General features: G+C 50.4%; 1 protein-coding gene across 1 annotated transcript; it reads left to right on the top strand.

The window, feature by feature from the left end:
• The first annotated feature begins 5052 nt into the window (after window positions 1–5052).
• LTO1 (LTO1 maturation factor of ABCE1) lies at window positions 5053–16020 on the top strand. Its single transcript, XM_004383632.2, has 5 exons — window positions 5053–5194; window positions 6758–6863; window positions 8402–8472; window positions 12375–12492; window positions 14916–16020. The coding sequence occupies exons 1-5, from the start codon at window positions 5145–5147 to the stop codon at window positions 14982–14984; spliced, it is 414 nt and encodes a 137-aa protein (XP_004383689.1). The 5' UTR covers window positions 5053–5144; the 3' UTR covers window positions 14985–16020.
• The last annotated feature ends 6801 nt before the right edge of the window (window positions 16021–22821 follow it).

Here is a 22821-nt window from a genome sequence, read left to right on the forward strand (position 1 = left end):
CAAGTCCACGAGCGCCAAAGTATGACCTTGAGTATATCCCACCTGAATTTAGAGACCATCTCAAGAATAGATCTGATGCACTGAACACTAATGACCGAAGACCAGACAAGTTGTGCAATGACATCAAGGACATCATACATGAAGAAAGCAGAAGGTCATTAAAAAGACAGGAAAGAAGGAAAAGACCAAACTGGATGTCAGAAGAGACTCTGAAACTTGCTCTTGAACATTGAGTAGCTAAAGCAAAAGGAAGAAATGAACTAAAAGAGCTGAACAGAGATTTCAAAGGGAGGCTCCAGAAGACAAAGTATTATGGTGATGTTGCAGCGGCGACAGTTGTCAGGGTGGCGGAGACAATAACCAATGCCACCACTCTTACAGAGAAGTGGGGCCAGGAGGGTCACTCTGAGGAGTCGAACCCAGCTTCAGTCCTAGGAGTTTATTTTATAGTCAATACAGCAAACAGTGAAGCAAATAACAGAACAATGGGCTTTGGGTGAATAACAATAAGTTTCGGGCAAGGGAGGAGGAATTCAGGTAAACAAGCTAATCAGTAACGGGTTTGGAAAAACAAGTCGTGACAAGTCTCAACATGTTGGGGACAAGTCTCAATATGCTGTGCAGCACAGAGGACTTTATACATCCATATTTTAATGGCATATATCCCCACTAGTGACATGTGCAAAGACCTGGAGTTAGAAAACCAAAAGGGAAGAATACACTCAGCATTTCTCAAGCTGAAAGAACTGGAGACAAAATTCAAGCCTCGAGTTGCAATAGTGTAGGATTCTATGAGCAAAATACTGAACAATGAAGAAAGCATAAAAGATGGAAGGAATATACAGAGTCACTGCACCAAAAAGAATTGGTTGACGTTTAACCATTTCAGGAGATAGCATATGATCAAGAACTGATGGTACTGAAGGAAGAAGTCCAAGCTGTACTGAAGACACTGGCGAAAAACAATTCCAATTCCTGGAACTGAAGGAATACCAATTGAGATGTTTCACAAATGGATGCAGCACTGGAGGTACTCACTGGTGTATGTCAATAAATTAGGAAGACAGCAACCTGGCCAACTGACTGGAAGAGATTCATATTTATGCCTATTCGAAAGAAAGGTGATCCAATAGAATGTGAAAATTATCGAACAATATCATTAATATCACACACAAGTAAAATTTTTTTATTGTACTTTAAGTGAACGTTTACAATTCAAGTCACTTTCTCATACAAAAATTTATACACCCATTGCTATGTGACCCCAGTTGCTCTTCCTGTACTGTGACAGCACACCCCTCCTTTCCACTCCTGAATTCCCATGTCCATTCAACCAGCTCCTGACCCTTTCTGCCTTCTCATCTCACCTCCAGACAGGAGGTGCCTATTTAGTCTCATGTATCTACTTGAGCTAAGAAGCACACTCCTCACGAGTATCACTTTATGTCCCATAGTCCAGTCTAATCTTTGTCTGAAGAGTTGGCCTCGGGAATGGTTTCAGCTCTAGCCCAACAGAGAGTACAGGGGTCATATCTTCCGGGGTCCCTCCAATCTCAATCAAACCATTAAGTTTGGTCTTTTTATTAGAATTTGAGTTCTCCACTCCACTTTTCTCCTGCTCCATCAGGGACTCTCTGTTGTGTTCCCTGTCAGGGCGGTCATTGGTGGTAGCCGGCACCATCTAGCTCTTCTGGTCTCAGGCTGATGAAGTCTCTGGTTTATGTGGCCCTTTCTGTCTCATGGGCTAATATTTTCCTCGTGTCTTTTGTGTTCTTCATTCTCCTTTACTCCTGGTGAGTTGGGACCAATTGATGCATCTTAGATGGTCACTCGCGGGCTTTTAAGACCCCAGATGCCACTCACCAAAGTGGGATGTAGAACATTTTCTTAATAAACTTTGTTATGCCAATTGACCTAGATGTCCCCTGAAATCATGGTCTCCAGACCACCGCCACCCCAAACGCTACTCTGTCCCTCAAAGTGTTTGGTTGTATTCAGGAAACTTCTTAGCATTTGGTTTAGTCCAGTTGGGCTGACTTCCCCTGTAGTGTGTGTTGTCCTTCCCTTCACCTAAGATAATTCTTGTCTACTATCTACTTAGTGAATACCCGCTCCCTCCTTCCTCACCCTGGTAACCATCAAAGAATGTTTTCTTCTGTGTTTAAACCTTTTTCCTGAGTTCTTCTAATAGTGGTCTCATGCAATATTTGTCCTTTTGTGACTGACTTATTTCACTCAGCATAATGCCTTCCAGATTCCTCTATGTTATAAGATGTTTCACGGATTCCTTGTTGTTCTTTATTGTTGCGTAGTATTCCATTATGTGAATATATCATAATTTGTTTTTCCATTCGTCTGTTGATGGGCACGCAGGTTGTTTCCATCTTTTTGCTAGCGTGAACTGTGCTGCAATGAACATGGGTGTGCATATATCTATTCGTGTGACGGATCTGATTTCTCTAGGATATATTCCAAGGAGTGGGATAGGTGGATCGTATGGTACTTGTATTTCTAGCTTTTTAAGGAAGTGCCAAACATATTTCCAGAGTGGTTGTACCATTTTACATTCCCACCAAGAGTGTATAAGTGTTCGAGTTTCTCCACAACCTCTCCAACATTTATTATTTTGTGTTTTTTGGATTAATGCTCGTCTTGTTGGGGTACGATGGTATCTCATTGTAGTTTTGATTTGCATTTCTCTGATGGCTAATGACCTTGAGCATTTCCTCATGTGTCTGTTAGCTGTCTGAATGTCTTCTTTGGTGAAGTGCCTGTTCATATCCTTTGCCCATTTTGTAATTGGGTTTCTTTTTATTGTTGAGGGTTTGCAGTATCTTGTAGCTTTTAGAGATTAAATGCTGATCGGATTTGTTGTAGGCAAAATTTTTTTCCCAGTCTGTAGGCTGTCTTTTTACTCTTTTGGTGAAGTCTTTTGATGACATAAGTGTTTGATTTTTAGGAGCTCCTGGTTATCTAGTTTCTCTTCTGGTGTTTGTGCATTGTTACTTATGTTTTATATTCTGTTTCTGCCACGTATTAGGGCTCCTAGAGTTGTCCCTATTTTTTCTTCCATGATCTTTATCATTTTAGATTTTATATTTAGGTCTTTGATCCATTTTGAGTTAGTTTTTGTGCATGGTTTGAGGTATGGGTCTTGTTTCATTTTTTTGCAGATGGAGATCCAGTTATGCCAGCACTGTTTGTTAAAGAGACTGTCTTTTCCCCAATTACACAAGTAAAATTTTGATGAAGATCATTCAAAAGTGGTTGCAGCAGTACATTGACAGGGAACTGCCAGAAATTCAAGCCGGATTCAGAGAAAACATGGAACAAGGGATATTATTGCTGATGTCAGATGGATCCTGGCTGAAAGCAGAGAATTACCTGTGTTTTATTGGTTATGCAAAGGCATTCGACTGTGTGGATCATAACAAAATATGGATAGCGTTGCGAAGAATGGGAATTCCAGAACACTTAATTGTACTCATGAGGAACCTGTACGTAGATCAAGAGGCAGTCATTAGAACAGAACAAGGGGATACTGTGTGGTTTAAAGTCAGGAAAGGTGTGTCAGAGTTGTATCCTTTCACCATACTTATTCAATCAGTATGCTGAGCAAATAATCGGAGAAGCTGGACTGTATGAAGAAGAACGGGGCATCAAGATTGGAGGAAGACTCATTAACAACCTGTGATATGCAGATGACATAACCTTGCTTACTGAATGTGAAGAGGACTTGAAGCGCTTACTGATGAAGATCAAAGACCATAGCCCTCAGTGTGGATTACACCTTAGCATAAAGAAAACAAAAATCCTCACAACGGAACCCATAAGCAGCATCTGATAAATGGAGAAAAGATTGAAGTTGTCAAGGATTTCATTTCACTTGGATCCACAATCAACACCCATGGAAGCAGCGCTCAAGAAATCAAAGGACGTATTGCTTTGGGAAATCTGCTGCAGAAGACCTCTTTAAAGTGTTAAAAAATAAAGATGTCACTTTAAAGACTAAGGTGCGCCTGACCAAAGCCATGGTTTTTTCAATCATCTTACACGCATGTGAAAGCTGGGCAATGAATAAGGAAGACTGAAGAAGAATTGATACCTTTGAATTATGGTGTTGGCTAATAATATTGAATATACCACAGACTGCCAAAAGAACGGACAAATCTGTCCCGGAAGAAGTACAGCCGGAATGCTCCTTAGGATAGAGAATGGCAAGACTTCGTCTGACATACTTTGGACATGCTATCAGGAGAGACCAGTTCCTGGAGAAGGACACCATGCTTGGTAAAGTAACGGGTCAGTGAAAAAGAGGAAGACCCTCAACGAAATGGATTGACACAGTGGCTGCAACAATGGGCTCAAGCGTAGTAAGGATTGTGAGGATGGTGCAGGACTGGGCAGTGTTTTGTTCTGTTGTACGTAGGGTCGCTATGAGTCAGAACCGACCGCAGGGCACCGAACAGCAAAATCCAATCAGTTTGACTAAATGTGATTACTGTGGACTTTCAAATTACCAACATTTTATACTGCAGTTTCAAATCTAACTGCATCGCGGTAAATGGTGCACAGTGTCTTTGCCTGGCTTCTCGTCATCGCTGCCAGCGTCCGGGGGAGCGACCCTCCTCCCCGTCCTGGCTCCAACCTAGGGAACACTTTCCTTTAACCTTCCCCCCGACCAAATCCCTTCCGGCCCAGAGCCTTCTGAAGAGCTGGTTCTTTGATAACTTTGCCAATGTCTTCCGTGGTTCTTTCTGAGCTACTTTTGGGAATCCGGTTCCATCTGCTTATTTTTTAAAAAACAAAAGTTTAGGTTTCGAGTTTCTTCCAGCACCCCCCCGCGACGGATGGACGCGCCCAGCTGGATGGACCGGTCCACTCGGAGCAAAGGGGGAGGCCGCCGGGCGGGGCTTCGCCAGGCCCAGCTCCGCCCACCGCCTACGTCCATACATTCTTGTCCCGCGTCCACCCCTTCTGGGCCCTCCCGCATGCCGTCGTTTCCCAGCCTGCCCCGCGCAGCCACTTCCGGAAGTGGCTTCATCTCCGCAGAAGCGTAGCGGTTGTTGCTGAGCCCCGCGTGTAGGCGACAGCAGAGCAGGGTGACAGGAGCCCAAAGGGCAGGGGCAGGTCGCGAGGCCGCTATGGCTGGGAGTCAGGATATGTTCGACGCCATCGTGATGGCGGATGAGAGGTGGGTGGCGGGCAGCACCGAGACCCGCATCTCGCCTTGTCGGGTGTCCTTTCCGGCGATTTGCTGCGGGCCGCGGGGCGGGGCGGCCGCTCGTGCCCTGTGCCCCGCTGGGAACATGTGTGGGGCTGAGAGGCTATTTATTCCCTTTTATTCCGCGCTCGCCCTGGTCGGCGTCACGTGCCCAGCTGCTCCTCCGGGCCCGCCTCCCCCGGCAGGGGCTGCCCTCAGCATCTGCTCGGCCTGATGACTCCTTGCTCCGGGGACGCCCCGTTCTCGGGTGGGACAGACCTTTGCCATCTGGGAGCTGCCACTTTCCCTTGTTCCTTCATCGGAGGACATACGGCAGTATTCATGGATCTACTGACAAATGTGTCAGACGTCATCCCCGTTCCCTCCAGAGCCCCTGGGGACCGTCTCGGGCTGCGAGTTGCTTTGTGGCCGTCTTCGAGCGCCCAGCCCACAGGAGGCAACCAATAAATGTCAGCCAGGGAAGCGAGTGAACATTGAACAATCAGCCGCTGACGTGTATTTAGCACTCATTGTGAATCGGACACTGAGCTGAGTGTCCGCACCAGTTACCTCTTTTAGCGCCACTAGGGAGGTGATCCTGTAATTTCCCCTATTTTACAGATGAAGAGGCACAGTCACTCCCCAGGGTCACATAACTATTACGTGTGTGCCGCATGGGGTGTTCCAAGAAACTGCTGTCATCTTTGGGAACTGCAGGTTGAGATGGTGCCAGTTCTGCTGTTGAGCTCTCAAAGTCAGTGCCTTTGTCATATAGTCCGTATATCACGGTCAGGAAGCCCTGGGGCTGCAGTGGTTAAGCGCTCGCTGCTAACCAAAAGGTTGTAGGTTCAAGCCCACCAGCCATTCCCCTCCGTGGGAGAAAGATTTGGCAGTCTGCTTCTGTAAAGATGATGTACAGCTTTGGAAACCCTATGGGCCAGTTTTACCCGGTCCTATAGGGTTGCTATGAGTCAGAATCAATTCCACAGCAATGATTTTGTTTTTTTCCTATTTTATACCACAGTCATCATGCATTTTGAGGCGATCTGATGGCACTTCTCACTGCTCTTCTTCTGCTGAGATGTGATGAGAAGCTCTGTATGTGTTGTAGGTCTTTGAAGCCTTTGACTGAGTCGTTGCTTAGAGGCTCATAGGACTTTGGTGCCGTAACCTACTGCACACCTAGGAGGTTCTGAAAAGTAGATTCCTGGGCCTTACTCCAGACTTACTGAACGTCAGGGACGAACCTCTTGAATTTATAGCTTTCAAATTTCCACCTGTGTCCTCTCCCAAGTTTGGGAATCACTGATGCAGCCCACTCTCCTCATTGTAGAAAAGGGGAAGTGGGTGTCAAGGAGTATAGCAGCTTGCCAGAGGAGAGACTTAGAAAGTGGGAGAGCTGGGATTGGAACCCGGGTCTTCTGACTCTTGAATTGTATCTCTTTGTATTGCACTCTGGCTTGTCATGCTGGCCCTGGGTAATAGAGAAGAGTTTTTCCAGAAAAGATACTCTCTCCTGTTCATTTGATCCAGCATGCTGCTTCTCTGTCATAGGTTTCACGGGCAAGGCTATCAGGAAGGTTACGAAGAAGGCAGTAGTTTGGGTATAATTGAAGGAAGACAGCATGGTGCACTTCACGGAGCCAAAATCGGATCTGAGGTAAGTGGGAACCCTCCCTGGACATGAGTCTTTCTCATGGTTTATAGCTTACTCTGATGTTCAGTACGATCGAAGTGGAACTTCAGGACTTTTAAAATTGGATAGAGTGTTGACAGAGAAACATGCATAGTATAGAGCTGAGAAAGCATGTTGCTGTACAGACGTAATGAAATACGCAGGCTGCAGAAGAACAGAACAGGGCTCTGGTGACTATCAAATTACAGTGAAACCTGTGAGAGCTGGAACTGGACAGGACAGCCCTGTTCTTCCGGGTCTCGCAAGTTTTCTGCCTTTGACAGGGTGCAGTCTTTCCGCTTTTCTGTTGCTCCCTATTAGTGAGAAATAGTCGAGTTTTCCTTCTCTGGCAGGTTTCTGCTTACACAGGTTCCAGCTTGCGCAGGTTTTACCATACTTTGGAGTGTCATGGGGCCGCCTTGTGTCTTAAGCCAGCTGCGTCCTTGCCCACAGAATGGGTGGCCTGTGCCATGTGAAAATATTCCATTTATGTTTACATTGAAATTCCATGAAATCCATATTTTTTTTTCTGTTCTGCCCTTTGTCCTAGATTCGCCCTCACAGATAGCTGGCCCTTCATGGCAAAATCTGAGGCAGTCACAACTGTATTACACATGTATTGCTGCTAAACAGATCACCACAAAACACATGGACTAAAAACAGCAAGCATTTACTTTCACACAGTTTCTGAGGGAATTTGGGAGTGGTTTAGCTGGGTGTTCAGCCTCCGGGTCTCTCCTGAGGTTTGCCATCAGGATGTCAGCCAGGGCTGCGTCATCTGAAGGCTCGACCAGGGCTAGAGGCTCCACCTCCAAGATGACGGCTCACAAGGCTGTTGGTGCGAGGCCTCAGCTCCTCACCATGTGGATCTCTCCATAGCGCTGCTTGAGTGTGCTCACAACATGGTGGCAGGCTTCCCCCAGAGCCAGTGATCTAAGACAGCAAGGGAGAAGTGACAGTGTCTTTTTTTTAAAAAAAAAATATTTTATTGTATTTTCGGTGAAGGTTTATATAGCAGTTTAGGTTCCAATTCAACCACTTCCACACAGGTTGTTCAGTGACATTGGTTACATTCTTCATAATGCGTGAATATTCTTATTTCCATTATGGTTGTTCCATTTCCATTAATCTAGCTTCCCTGCCCCGTTACATATTCATCTTTGTTTTAAAGTAATTGTTGGCTGCTTGGGGTGATGACGTCTTTTACGACCTAGACTCAGAAGTCACACCCTATCCCTTCCTCTGTGTTTTCTTGGCTACATAAACCACCCTGATATAGTGAGGGGACTCTCCAAGGGTGTGAATACAGAGGCGAGGACCATTGAGGCCACCTTGGAGGCTGGCTCCCCTCCTGATGACTTAATCTCCTAACTCCTGACACTGGATAGGGGCCCCCAGAACAATAGTGTAACAGGTCCCCCATCCTCCGCCCCCACCTTTTCTTTTTCTGGGAGCTGGGTGATTAGATACAGTGTAGTTAGTTGCTTATTAATTTCGCTCTTAAATGTTTTCTGAATTTACAGATTGGGTGCTATCAAGGTTTTGCCTTTGCATGGAAATATCTTTTGCTCAGTTACACCACCAAGAAAGACAGGTAAAGTCTGAGACTTCTTTCGTTTGCTGCGTGTGAGCCAGCTCTGTGGCTCCCTGACTGTAACCTTGGGCAGTTTGGCTGAATCTCTGCAAAACGGAGACAATAATAATGCCACCCTTGAGTGTTGTTATGAGATTTAAGGGAAATGATAGAAAGTGAACACTCGTTGTTACAACCAGGGATGATCGCTCACCCCCCCAGCCCCTTCCCTGCAGGGCCAGGGCACTAAATGGCACCAAATGGCTTTTAGATGTCCTGCCACTGAGATAATGTTAGTGTTGGCGTCCGCCTCTTCCTCTGTCCCGTAGTTGATCATAAACAGTTTACGATAGTCTCTGCCTGACTAGGGCTTAGAAATGGTGACTCTATTTTCCCCACTTTTTAAGTATAGGTGACTAATTCTGCCGACGATGCACCGTGTTTAACGGGGTTAGCACATTACTGGTGTTTGTAAGCGCTAAGAAAATGCTAGGTATTATTATTTGAATTGTTTTTATTTTTGCCTTTTTAAACTGTTCTTCCTCTGTTCTGGAGTCCCTGGGTCATGCAAACGGTTCATGCGCCTGGCTGCTAACCAGAAGGTTGGAGGTTTCAGTCCACCCGGAGGTGCATTGGAAGAGAAGCCCGGTGATCTCCTTCTCCAGAAAGCAGCCATTGAAAACTCCACGGAGCACAGTTCTACTATGACATACGTGGGGTCACCAGGAGTCGGAGTTGACTCGGCAGCCGCTGGTCGCTGTGGTTTACCTACATAAGCCCCTTATACCCGACCTCCTCTGTCTTCATTCCTAAGCTGGAAGCAAAGGCCTTACATAAAGGAGGCTCGAGATCTGGCCACTCGGCCCCCGGGCTCAGCCAGGCGGCGATTCGCCTCATTCTGACGCCCGTCGCTTTGTCTGGTGTGGATGGGGTGCGGGGAGCGACGTGACAGAGCCGTGAGGGTGGCATTTCCCCATCCACGTGACGTAGTTCTGTCTGAAATACTTTGAATTTCTAGAACACGGGCTGTACCGTATTCAGATGTCAGAACGAGGGTGCTTGCACCGGAATGTGAGTGATTTTGCGACTGGGCGCTCTCTGCCTTGTCTGTGCCTGGCCGACTCCATCGGTGTGAGCAGGCAGGAGTGCCCTTGTTCTCACATCAGCAGAGCGGCGCGCCGGGGCGATGTTCTGCAAATGGGTTAGAGTAGTGGTGGGTTGGCAGCCTGTGTCGCTGCTGGGGGCAGGCGGCGCTGGGCTTGGCTCTCCATTCTGGCGGAAGAGAAGCCTTGTTCTTGGACTGTCCCATCTCAGTCTCCCAGTCTCCCCGAACTCCAAAGCCGCTGGCCGTGAGGAAGTGCTGCATTTGCGGGTGAATGGCCCGGGGCGCGGGAGGAGCTGACCCTGAGCCAGAGCAGGGATTGTCAGACTGAAGAAATGATGCTGATGAGGAAACCAGCCAGACCCACCTCACCGCTACCCCCACCCCACCCAGCAGCAGTGGCCCAGGGTCTCTTGGGAACACCACTTAAAAGCCTTTATCTTACAGACAGCAGTGATTCACGGATTGTTGTTCGTGGGTGCTGTTGAGGAGCCCTGGTGGCACGGTAGTTAAGAGCTTGGCTGCTAACCAAAAGGTCCGCAGTTTGAATCCACCAGCTGCTCCTTGGAAACCCTGTCGGAATCAACTCAATAGCAATAGGTGCCATTGAGTCAGCTCCAAGTCATAGTGACCCCACGTCCAACAGAACGAAACACTGCACGGTCCTGCGCCATCCTCACAATCATTGCTATGTTTGAGCCCATTCTTGCAGCCACTGTGTCCATCCATCTCGTTGAGGGTCTTCCTCTCTTTTGCTGACCCTCTACTTTACCAAGGATGATGTCCTTCTTCAGCGACGGGTCCCTACCGATAACGTGTTCAAAGTACGTGAGAGAGAGTTTCACCATCCTCGTTTCTAAGGAGCGTTCTGGCTGTATTTCTTCCCAGACAGCTTTGTTTGTCCTTCTGGAGGCCCGTGGTATGTTCACTTCTTGCCAACACCACGGTTCAGAAGTGTCACTCCTTCACTGGTCTTCCTTGTCTGGATACTTTCTTCAGATTGGTAGAGGGCTGGTACAGGATCTTCTACTTTTTTTATTTTTCTAGATAAGGTTGTTAGCATCCCAACACCTGCCACCTGCATTCTCAGTAGAATAATGAGCATTTCACACCAAAGAAACCACAGAGAGCAGTAGCTCAGGCTGAAGGATGGTGCTTTAAATCGAGTCACTGCGGCTTGTGGATAACCTCTGCGAGGCGCTTCTTCCCCTTTGCAGCAGCCCGGTGGAAGCCGAGTGGCAGATCAGCACCTGGCCAGGACTAAGCTCTAACGGTCTGGCACTGACATTACATCGGCTGTGAGCTGTTCTCTGCCAGCTGTGATTGCACAGCCGGCTGGGTGCTGTGGACCAGGCCGGCGAAGAATAAGTCCCTGCTTCCAAAGCTGCGGATGGGTGGTATTCTTCGCATCCTGTGAGGACACATCTTGGCATCTGCCCTCCATCTCCCGGCGTTGGTGCTTTGCTGAACTTGTTCTGGCCCCTCAGAGTTTGTGTTTTCTGAGTTAGTCGTCATTCTTCTTGGAAACTGGTTTGCCATCAGGGACCTCCTTACTCTTCTCTGTGTCCCAGACACCACATAGCAGCACATACTCAGGAGGGCTTGGTGGTTAGAATTACCGCTGATTCGTGCTAAGGCTTGTTCTTGTGAGCTGCTGTCGAGCCGGCCCGGACTCGTGGCGACCCCATGCCCGGTGGAAAGAAACGCGGCCCGGTCTTGCACCATCCCCACGATGGGCTGTGGATTGGATGGTTGTCATCCATGGGGTTTTGGGAAGTCGATCACCAGGCCTTTCTTCCTAGTCGGTCTTAGTCTGGAAGCTCTGCTGAAACCTGTTAAGCATCACAGCAACACACAAGCCTCCCCTGACATCTGGGTGGTGGCTGTGCAGAGGTGCCTCGTCTGGGAATTGAACTGGGTCTCCTGCACGGAAGGCGAGAAGTCTACCACTGAACCACCACTGCTGTCCTTTGAAATCCCCACGAACCGGTATCTAGAATACTCCTACCTTCCCGACGGTCAGGTGTGCTGTAGGGGAGGGGCGCTCTTTGTGATCACTCTGTTGCATTAAGAAGATCAGGGCCCCACCTGGTGTGCACACATATGTGGATAGTCTTTAGATCTCCACGGTAAGAGTTCTGATTTCCAGGATACGGTGGAAGCACGGAGACTGGTGCTGACCGAGCACCTGTTCTCCACTGTGTTCTGGGCTTCACGTCTATTATCTAGTCCTTCTGGAATCCTGTGAGGCCGCTGTTACCGTCCCCATTTGACATGAGGACACTGAGGCTTGGGGAAGCTCAGTCACTCAGCACCAGGCCAGCACACCCCTCCCTTTCTGCAGGACCCTGTTGCCTCCCCAGTAGAGCTCTTTGTCTCACTTGAACGGGAACTGAGCTCAGACCCGCAGCTGAACTCCCAAAGGCCATGAACATGAAGTTTCTAAACCCTGGAAAATGTCCAGGCTCAGAGCAGGCCGCTTTCTGCCCCAGCCACTCTCCTTGCCCCGTTTTGTCTGTCTCCACGCTCGCAACCCAGAGAACCATTGGTCTGCGGCCTTGTCCTGGGTTGCCCCAGTCACTCAAATGTAGATATGCATTTGATGTAGATCCACATTTGATGTTGAGGCATTGGGTGTGGACGAAAGCATGTTCTAGGTAAATAAACATTATTTTGTGTAGTGAAAAACTTAATCATCCTGCTTATGATCTGAGGTGTTCTTAGCACACCCGTTGCCTTTAAGTAAGTGACCAGCATAGTTGTAGCATAAGGAGAGGCTGTGTGCAGCCAGAACTAAAGTCTTCCTTTTTGTGTTTTACAGCAAAAAGATGAAGGTCTTAGAATCGTTGATTGGAATGATTCAGAAATTCCCTTATGACGACCCTACTTACGATAAACTCCATGAAGACTTAGACAAAATTAGAGGGAAGTTTAAACAGGTTTGTTTGACACATGTTTTTTTTCGATGGAAGCACTGGGGTGTGCCTCCCTGAGACCTAGCTGGCCGGGCCTTCGGGGTGCACTTTGCTAATGGCCTTTGGGCTGCATGTGCTGTACGAATTGTCAATAGAAGTAAATAGCTTGTGTGTCTCAATTCAGGAAGCGTGAAAACTGGCTAGAGAGCAGGTGTTAGAGCTTACCTGATGGTTGGTACTATGGATTGAATTATGTCCCCCAAAAATATGTTGTAAATCCTAACCTCCATGCCTATGGTTAACGATCCCTAGATAACTGAGACAGAATTTGGCACTGAGAAGCGAGGGTGCCGCTCCAGCAAATACCTACAATGTGGATGCAGTTTTGGAATCGGGTAATGGGTGGGGTCTGGAAGAGTTTTAAGGTGCCTGATGGTAAAAGCCTAGATTGCCTTGAAGAGACAGTTGGTAGAATCATGGACGTCAGAGGCAGTTCTGCTGAGGGCTCAGAGGGAAGTGAGGAGAGCTAGAGAGAAAGTCTGTGGTCTTAGAAAATGCATATGGCGCCAGCAACAGAACGTTGCTGGAAATGTGGACGTTAAATGTGCTTCTGATGAGGCTTTAAAAGAACATGATGAACATGTGATTGGACAGTGAAGGAAGAGCGATGCTTTTTATGCAGTGGCAAAGAACTTGTCTTGAAGTATGTTCAGATGTTTGGTGGAAGGGAGAACATGTAAGTGATGAACTTAGATATCTGGCTGAGGAGATTTCTAAGCAAGATCTTAAAGGGGCCGTACGGTTTCTCTTTGCCAGTTGTAGGAAAATGCGAGAGGAAAGAGATGGACTTAAAAATGAACTGTGCAAAATGAAAACAGAACTTAAAGATTTGGAAAATTCTCTTGTACAAACTAAGGACACATGCTCTAGAATTGGTGACAAGGACGTGGCTACATGGGTTTTTGTTAAAGAGATAAAGCCTGTAACTGACTGATCTAACCAACGACCACAACAGAAAACCCATCAGCTTAGACGGAAGGGGACAGAGAAAGAAGGAAAGGAGAGAGTGCTGTCTGCCTCTTGGAATTCTACAGGCAGGAAACAGGCCAAAGGAGCTACATCTGTTGTCCTCCAAGGAAAGAAAAGAACCATCCCTGGAGCAGCTCAGAGATCAGCAGAACTGTTGTAAGGACTGAGGGAAGCAGAGCTGCATTGGTCTCAAAGGGTGGGGCTGTGGCCTCTGGGGTGTCAAAGGGTGGGGCCATGACCTCTGGGGTGTCAAAGGGTAGAACCATAGCCTCCTAGGTTTCAGAGTCAGATCTTCACCAACTCGGTTCTGGAGTGTGGGGCTGCCATTCAGTTTGGCCAAGTGCATCGGGCCTGCCAGGGCCGAGGGGGTGGGGTCACCACTCATAGATAGGAGAATGGGGCCGCCCAAAGCCGAGGGAGCAGAGTTGCCTTCCCAGTGGGCTCGGAAGGCTGAGTTGAAGCCCAGGGCTGAGGGGCCTCCACCCAGAATCCAGAGAGCGTAGCCAACACCCAGAGTCTGGAGGGTGGGGCCTTGCACAGATGGTCCCAAAGAACAGGATTATTTTCCAGCCTTGAGAGCTAATGTAAATTGTTCTGCTGAGTTTTGGACTTGCTTGGTGCCCTTTATCCCTTCTTTCCCTCCAGTTTCTCCCTGTTGTAGTGGAAATACCTACCTTGTGCCTGTTCCACCACTGTAGTTTGGAAGCAGATAACCTGTAATCTAGATTTCACAGGTTCCCAGATGGAGAGGACTTTTGCCCCAGGATGGAATATGCCTAACATCTTACCCATATTTGATTTAGATGATTCAGACGCTGAGATTTTGACTTGGAGTTAAGACTTTTGGGATGATGTGAGGGGGTGACTTTGTTTTGCATATGGGAAGGACATGAATTTTGGGGGAGTGAAAGGGTGGAATGTTATCGATCGAATTGTGTCCCAAAACAATATGTGTTGTAAATCCTAACCTCTCTGCCTGTGGTTATAATTGCATTTGGGAATGGGTTGTCTTTGTTATGTTAATGAGACAAGATTAGTGTGGGGTGTGTCTTGAGTCTTTTGAGATATAAAAGAAATGAAACAAGCAAAGGGAGAGGTGGGGGAAGATCCACATGGAGACCTCCAAGGAACCAGGAAACAGAAGCTGAAGGGCCTTCTTGCAGAGCTGACAGGGAGAGAAAGCCTCTCCTGGAGCAGGTGTCCTGAATTCGAACTTCTAGCCTCCTAGCCTGTGAGAATAAACTTCTCCTTGTTAAGTCCATCCACTTGTGGGATTTCTGTTATAGCAGCGCTAGATGACTGAGGCAGTAGGTAACAGACAAGAAAAGCTGCAGTTAGAAACAAGAGTTATGTTCTAATTTGTGAGTAAAAACACTCAAGATTTAAAAATACCATCCTTTTTTCTTCTGTGTTTTCAGCTTTGTTCATTACTAAATGTTCAGCCGGACTTTAAAATTAGCACGGAAGGTTCTGGACTCTCATTTTGAGGATGACAGATGAACAAAGACGAAACTGGGGAGTCGCTGTGGCCTTACTGAGCCCCCCTGTGTGTCAGGCCCTGTGGCACATGCCTCTGCCCAGGCTTGACTTAGTCACTTCAGGGGCCCACTCAACAAACGAGGAGGCTGAGACGCAGGGGGATCGGCTGGTGCAGAGCTTGATTTCCCATGTCCAGACCAGGGTGATAACGCCGCCGCCTCTGGGACAATGCACAGGCCGGCACGGCACGCATTCCAGATGGCACTGGGGAGAGTCTGGTTCCTGCTGTGCTTGGTGGCGCTCACGGGAGTCCAGTGCGGCCAGTTATTTGGACATCGCTGAGAGGACGAGGCCAGCCTGGCCCGAGGGAGCCTGCAGCAGCCCTTCACACCTGTCCTTTAAAACACGGTCAAGCCCGAGACTACTGCCCTGAGAGGATCTTTAAACCTTAAACCAAAAATACCCTCTGAAGTCATCTTAAAACCAAACAGTAGTTTAGCTTAACTAGTAAAGAATGACTGCCTTGAGCATTATGTTGTTTTGAGATCTATATGGGATCAGGTTGACAACAGCAGCTCGAAAGGTTAGATGGGAACCTCAGAGGGCAGTGAGTGTGTGTTCCTGGGGGAGGAATAGCTTGGAAAAGGAGGGTGAGAATTGTTGCACAAACAGAGAAATGTGATCAGTGTCACTGAATTGTACATGTCGGAATTGTTGAATTGGTGTATGTTCTGCTGTGTGTATTCTCAACAACAACCACGAATTTAAAAAAAAAGAACGTGGCTAAGGGAGAAAGATTTTGAGTCCAAGACTGAATGTTAGGTGCTGTTGCAAGGCAGAAGCTCTTGGGTTTGGGACCCTGGCTTCTCCCTTTCTATGAGCGCTCTTGTGTTTGTATTGAAAGGCACCTGTCTGCAGTGAGGGACAGGTGAGCTGGACGGTTTGCTCCACCCTCCACGAGTTCAGGGGCCATCCCCAGGGCCACCTGCTACTCTGCGCATGGCCCTCCTCGCCTCTCCCGTCCGAGAGCCTGTCTGAAAGCACCGAGCCAGACGTCAGAGCTCAGCCTCGACTCCACTCCAGCTTGTCTGTCAGGTTGTTCTGGAATGCCGGCTCTGACTCCCAGTGAGCATGCCTCACAGTGGGGAGGCGGACAGCCTGCACCCGGCGGGGCCGTGCCACCTCCCTCCTCTGGCTCCGTGGGCCTTGCCTGGTGCCGAGGCCGAGGCGCGGGCGGCTTGGGCTTCTGAAGGCCGCAATGCGAGCGTCTCCCGCTGAGCTGTCTCGGCGTGGGCCGCGGTGTCCTGTGTCCTTGCCCTCGTGCGTCTGGCCCGCTGCCTGCAAGGTGCCCTCCTGACTTGGCTTGTTGGTCTCTGGGTGGTGGGGTTACAAGGGGTTTGTTGTCGTTTTCCTTGGTGCATGTTTGTGTTTTCCAAGTTACCTGCTTTGATGATGTATCATTTTTATAGTTGGAAAAGAAAATAAATACCGTATTTTAAAGCAGAAGGCTGTCTGGAACGCTTATAATGCAAATTCCAGTCCATTCCTTCCTCCAGGGTGTCTGGGATCTGGGTGCCCCATGGGGCCCACTGTTCCCGTCTGTGCCCACATGCCTCATTAGCACAGCCTAGAAGTAGGAGCCCTGGTGACGCAGCAGTTAAATGCTGTTCGGCTGCCAACTGAAAGGCTGGTGGTTCGAACCCACCCAGCTGCTCTGCAGGAGAAAGACCTGGCGATCTGCTCCCGCAAAGATTAAATGCGAACCAACCCTGTTGCCGTCGAGTTGATTCCCACTCGTAGTGACCCTGTAGAACAGAGTAGAACCGCCCCCATAGGGTTTCCAAGGAGCAGCTGGCCGACCTTTTGGTTAGCAGCTGAGTTCTTAACCACCGCGCCACCAGGGCTCCCTAGGAAACTCTATGGGGCAGTTCTGCTCTGTCACACGGGGTGCTGTGAGTCGGAATCAGTTCCACATCACCCAACAACAACAACAGAAGTAGTTATGGAGTCTCTGATGGTGTCAATCTTAATGCACTGGGCTGCTAGCAGTTTGAGTCCACCCAGAGGTGCCTCAGAAGAAAGACCTGGTGATCCACTTCCAAGAAACCAGCCTTTGAAAACCCTGTGGAGCAGGTCTGCTCTGACACACGTGGGGTCGCCATGAGTCCCAGTTGACAGCAGCTGGTTTTCAGAAGCAGTTATTGTAGGAGTCCTGGTGGCGCAGTGGTTAAGTGCTTGGCTGCTAACCAAAAGGTTGGCAGCTGGAACCTGCCAGCAGATCGGGGAGAAAGACCTGGTGATCTGCTTCCATAAAGATTACAGCCTGGAAAACTGAGTGGGGCAGTTCTACTCTGTCGCTGTGAGTTGAAATCTACTTGACGGCACCCAACAACAAGACAGTTACTGTAGAGAATGGACCCCTGAGACGTTTAGGAAATGCGCCGTTCCTGCTGGCCCCCACCCCAGCCACCTCTCAGCCGTCATGACTAACCTCCCTCCCTCCCTCACCCCCCATGCTGTGTCTCAGCCTCTCCCACAGATGACACCAGCTCCCTGTCTCCCTCGGTCGCCCAAGACAGACCCCTGGATCATGGTACAGATGCCAGCCACGCCCACTCTCCCCGGGTGATGCTCCTACCCAGGTGAGACCATTCCGTCTTCCTCGCCAGCGATGGGCCCATGATGAACATGTGACCAGTTCTGGCCACTGAGATGTTAGTGGATGTCATCTGGGGGCTGCTCGGAAAGGCCACACCTCTCCTAAGAAGGAGAAGCTGTGTGTGGACGCCGACCCATTGGGGTGTGACCTCGGGCCCACTGCCGGCAGCTCGGCACCAGGCTGAGGGTGAGGCCGCACGGAGCCTGTCGGGGCCGAGGGCTGGGAAGAGCCTGGGTCCTTGGTGACGCCACTGAGCCCTGAGCCTGCCTTGCCGTGGACTTCATACTAGAAGAGCCGACAGCTGCCCCAAGTGTCGCCAGTCATCTGGGTCGTGTTTCTGTTGTTGGCAGACGAAAGCATCCCTGTCCTGTCCTATCCCATCCGGCTAGTTCTCACGGACCCCGCCCTCGGTCCAGATTGGCCTTGGGTTCAGGAGCCTTTTGGGTTGGATTTGGTCCCTTCCTGGGGTGTCCATGTGTCCCTGAGGCCCTGGCCACCCTGTCCTTCCTGCCGGAAGTGCCCAGCATATATGTACCAGCCTGCCTGAGGCTGCCAGGACGGACCTTAGCCCAGCTTAGGAGCAAAGAAAGCCATTTCCGTGTCAAGTTGGAAGTTGTTTCATTTTATTTTTCTAGGATATCGGTAATTGGGAGTGTTTTTGTTGTTGTTAGGTGCCTTTGAATCAGTTCCAACTCACAGTGACCCGATACACGACAGAACGAAACACCGCCCGGTCCTGCGCCATCCTCACAATCATTGTTAGGCTTGAGCCCATTGTTGCAGCCACTGGGTCAATCCGTCTTGTTGAGGGTCTTCCTCTTTTTCACTGACCCTCTACTTTACCAAGCGAGATGTTCTTCTCCAGGGACTGGTCTCTCCTGATAACATGTCCAAAGTACGTGAGACAAAGTCTCGCCATCCTTGCTTCTAGCATTTTAGCTGTATTTCTTCCAAGACAGATTTGTTCGTTCTTCTGGCAGTCCATGCTATATTCAGTATTCTTCACCAACAACATAATTCAAAGGCATCAGTTCTTCTTCAGTCTTCCTTATTTATTGTCCAGCTTTCACATGCATACGAGGCAATTGAAAACACCATGGCTTGGGTCAGGTGCACCTTAGTCCTCAAAGTAACATCTTTGCTTCTCAACACTTTCAAGAGGTCTTTTGCAGCAGATTTGTCCAACAAGAATAGGCAAGGTTAATCCGTTCTCCACTGAGGCTTTACCACTTTGGAACTACCTTCTCTGAGCAGAGTCCAGTGGGAGCCAAAGATAGGTATCTGACGAATCGCCAGAGGGCCGTCTGAGAACAAGGCCACATTTTATTTCTTACTGCGACAACGGGATGAGAACTTCCGATCACCGAGCGGCTGCTGGTGGCCAGCTCTTCACGCCCCTTGTCACTGCACTGCCCCACTGGCTCTCGGGGCAGGGCTTCTGTCCCCACTTCATGAAGGGCGTCATGAGGGCGTACAGCTGAGCCGAGCAGCCTGCCAATGGCTTGACGAGGCACCGAGGGCCTGAGCATTGCTTGAACCCAAAGTTTCATGAGGCGGTTGTTCGGGTTCTCTTTGGCCTAAATGGAGCCTGCCTCTGTTTCTGTTGTTGTCAGGTGCCATTGAGTGGGTTCCCACTCATAGTGACCCTGTGTACAACAGAACGAAACGCTGCCCGGTCCTGCGCCATCCTTAACAATCTTTGCTGTGCTTGAGCCCATTGTTGCAGCCACTCTGTCAATCCATCTCGTTGAGGGTCTTCCTCTTTTTCGCTGACGCTTTGCTTTACCAAGCATGATATCCTCCAGGGACTGGTCCCTCCTGATAACATGTCTCATTGGTACATTCAATATTCTTCACCAACACCATGATTCAAAGGCATCAATGCTTCTTTGATCTCCCTTATTCACTGTCCAGCTTTTGCATGTATAACCCTCAGGGCCTTGGTTTGCTCATCTACAACAGTAGTCAACAAACTAAGACCAGCAGTCCAAATCTGGCCTCTGGCCTGTGTTTGTAAATAAAGTTTTATTGGCACGTAGCCACGATCATTCATTGACATGTTGTCCACAGCTGCTTTCTGCCACAGTGGCAGAGTTGAGGAGTTTCAACAGGGACTGCATGGCCTCCCAAGCCTAAAACATTTACTGTCTGGTCCTTTACCACAGAAGTGTGTCGACCTTGACCTAGAAGATGGGGATAATTACACCCATGAGAATACAGGCTCCGTGAGGCAGGGCTGTGTCTGTCTTGTTCCCCAGCATCTCGGCCTGGAGCTGTGCCTGCCACCAACCCAGGGGCTGTTTGAAGATTCAGGGAGAAACCGTATGCTCGGCGTTATGTACCTTGCCTGGTGCACAGTGCTTGCCGAGTCAACTTTAACTGCTTTTATCTGCCCCTGATGGCGTTGGGTGGGTGGTGCAAATGCTTGTGCTCATGCTGTGGAAGAAGGGCCTGGCGATCTACTTCAGTAAGGTTGTTGTTGCTGTTGGGAGCCGTCAAGTTGATTCTGATCATGGTGACCCCATGTGACAGAACTGCCCCATAGGGTTTCCTAGGCTGTAATCTTTATGGGAGCAGATGGCCAGGCCTGCCCTCCAGAACGTGAAGTCCTCCTGGTTCGACCACTCTGCTCCAGCAGTGGCGGCCAGCTGAAAGGCTCGTCTGGCCAGAGGGAGGTGAGCGCGGAGGGCTGGGGGCCTTCGTCTCTCCCAGGCTCAGGGCTGGTGGAGCCTCCCCATTACCAGCCGGCCTAGGCTCTCCTCCCCGATCCTGTGAGCAGCCGTGACAATGCCCCGGATGCTGGGCCCCCAGGCCAGCAGCCCTGGAAGCCGCCCGCCCACCGCCGTCGACTGTTGTCGGTGTGGCCAGGGCTTGGGGGCCCCGCGGGTGGGTGGTCCAGGGGACTGTGGGAACGGATTAGAGTTCCTGGGCCTGCGTTCCCCCTGCACAAACCCCAGATCAAAGGCATTCCTGAAATGACAGCGCTGTGTGCTGCAGGCCTGCCCGCCCTTCGTGTGCACAGACTACCCTGCTCGCGGCCCACACTGCAGGGACCACTTGGGGGGCTCCTGGGTGGGCTCCTGGGGGGGACTGGCACTGCCAGCGAGAACGCGTGCATGCTGTGGGCTGTCCCCCGAGGTGGTGGATGGAAGAGGAGACTGGGGCCCACCCCTCCACACAAGGGTCCCTGGGCCAGGCTCTGGCTCTGCTTCCTGGTGGGGGGGGGGCAAGGGGGGCAGGGAGGGGACCACTGCTTCTGAGATGCTGCTTCCAGGAGGGTCATGGGGAGGTGGCTCCAAGGGAGATGGGGGCTTGCCACTTTGGCTGTTCCTTCTGGTAGGTTCCTCTCCAGACGCAGGTACGGCCCCCGAAGTTAGTCCCTCGGCCGGTTGTCCTCCCTGCTCACCATCCTGCAGCGAGTCTACCCACCCCCACTGCAGTGCGTGCCGCTGCCCTGGAGGCTTCCGGGAGGCCAGGCCACTGTAGTGGGCTCGGTCAGCACACACCCACTGGTCTCTAGGGCCCTGGGCTTTCTTGACATCGTGAGGACTATGGGGCTGAAGGGACTGAGGCTGGAGCTGCCTGGGCCCCTGGGGACCCTGACTTGCCATGAGCGTGGCCAGCCTGGGTGCCTGGCTCGGGAGGGCCGTCCTCTGCACCTCAGCAAAGCCAGAGGTCCTGAGCTGAACCCCCACCCAGGCCTTTCTGGTTCTTGGCGCCTGCTGTTTGCCAGGCTGGGCAGGAGTGGGGCCGAGGACACTCGGGAAGACGTGCCTCCTCCAGGCGCTCATGGCCCGCCCAGGGAGGGGTACCAGGCATGACCCGGACTTCCTTCAGGGAGGCGGCTCTGGACCGGGCCTGAGGGATGGCCGAGATGAGGGTGACTTAGGCCGAGGTCTAAGCGCAGAGTTGGACACTTGACAGGCTGGTGAGTGCCGGGCACATGGACGGGGGCCAGGGAGTCTGGCCGGGGGAGGTGGGGCGAGGGGGGTCAGGAGTCCCAGGAGAGAAGGAGAGAGGGAGAGAGAGGGGGAGTAAAGACTACTGTCCAAAGAATTCGGTCTGTGTTCTCGGTGCCTGAACAAGAACCTCTAAACTCCTGGAGTTCCCTGTGATTGAGGTGTCTTTGAGGAGGCTCCAGACCACATCTGAGGTCGGGGCTGGCCAGGCAAGAAGACCACCTGGTGATATCAGTGACCTCTGGGAGGTGGACAGAGTCAGTCAACCATGACTATGTAAGGAGGCCCCAGTCCGGGCTCTGGACATGGAAGCTTCACGGGCTTGCTGGTTGGTAACAGACATCCATGTGCATGGGGGGGAAGGGCAGCCTTTGGGACACGGAAGCTCCGTGCTGAGACCTTCCCAGACTTGCCCTGTGTGTGTCTCATTTGTACCCTTTTTGCTGTAATAAAGCGATAAACAGTACAGCACTTTCTGTGAGCTCTGCGTGTCTCTCATTTGTACCCTTTTTGCTGTAATAAAGCAATAAACAGTACAGCGCTTTCTGTGAGCTCTGTGTGTCTCTAATTTGTACGCTTTTTGCTGTAATGAAGTGATAAACCTGAGTACAGTGCTTTCTGTGAGCTCTGTGCGTTGCTCTGGTGGATTATGGAGACTAAGGAAGTGGTGGGAGCCAGCAGGCCAGAAGTGAGGGGGCCTGGGATCCTGAGTTTATGGCTGCTGTGCTGAGGGGCTTGGGAACTCCTGAATTACAGCCAGCAGGTCAGAAGTGAGGGTGTCCTGGGGGCCCCGAGCTCGCAGCTGGCGTCTGCGGTCTTGGGCCGACCTGGTAGTCTGGAGGACGGTGCTCTTTCCCTTGTGAACTCTGTCCTCGCTCCGGGTGGCTGGGGTTGGGGAGGGAGTGCCCCATGTGCAGCCGGGGGCAGGACGGAGGGGAACAGAACTGATCCTCACAGTTTGGTGCCGGAGAAGTGGATTTTTGGACTTTTCCCAGCACGAAGCCCCTGGAGGGTTTTGGGTAGAGGGTGAGGTGGGTACAGGGAGGTGGTTAGAGCAGGGGCAGGGTCCACGTTACCACAATGGGCTTCCGGAAGGCCACAGCCAGGTGCGAGCTCCAAGGGTCTCAGAGGTTCCTCAAAGGCCAGTTTTCATCGTCCCCGTATGAATGGAGGAGCTGGACCCCGCTGACAGCCCCCACGCACACGTGCGCGTGTACGAATGGAGGA

This window comes from Trichechus manatus, unplaced genomic scaffold (assembly GCF_000243295.1).
Source record: "Trichechus manatus latirostris isolate Lorelei unplaced genomic scaffold, TriManLat1.0 scaffold00113, whole genome shotgun sequence".
In the NCBI taxonomy this organism is placed as follows: Eukaryota; Metazoa; Chordata; class Mammalia; order Sirenia; family Trichechidae; genus Trichechus; species Trichechus manatus.

What these genes read in the sequence shown, in the direction of transcription:
- LTO1 (XM_004383632.2), top strand. Translation starts at nt 5,145, where the DNA reads ATGGCTGGGAGTCAGGATATGTTCGACGCCATCGTGATGGCGGATGAG. An exon ending in ATCGTGATGGCGGATGAGAG is followed by an intron (nt 5,195 to 6,757) that starts GTGGGTGGCGGG and finishes TCTCTGTCATAG; the next exon opens with GTTTCACGGGCAAGGCTATC. An exon ending in TTAGAGGGAAGTTTAAACAG is followed by an intron (nt 12,493 to 14,915) that starts GTTTGTTTGACA and finishes CTGTGTTTTCAG; the next exon opens with CTTTGTTCATTACTAAATGT.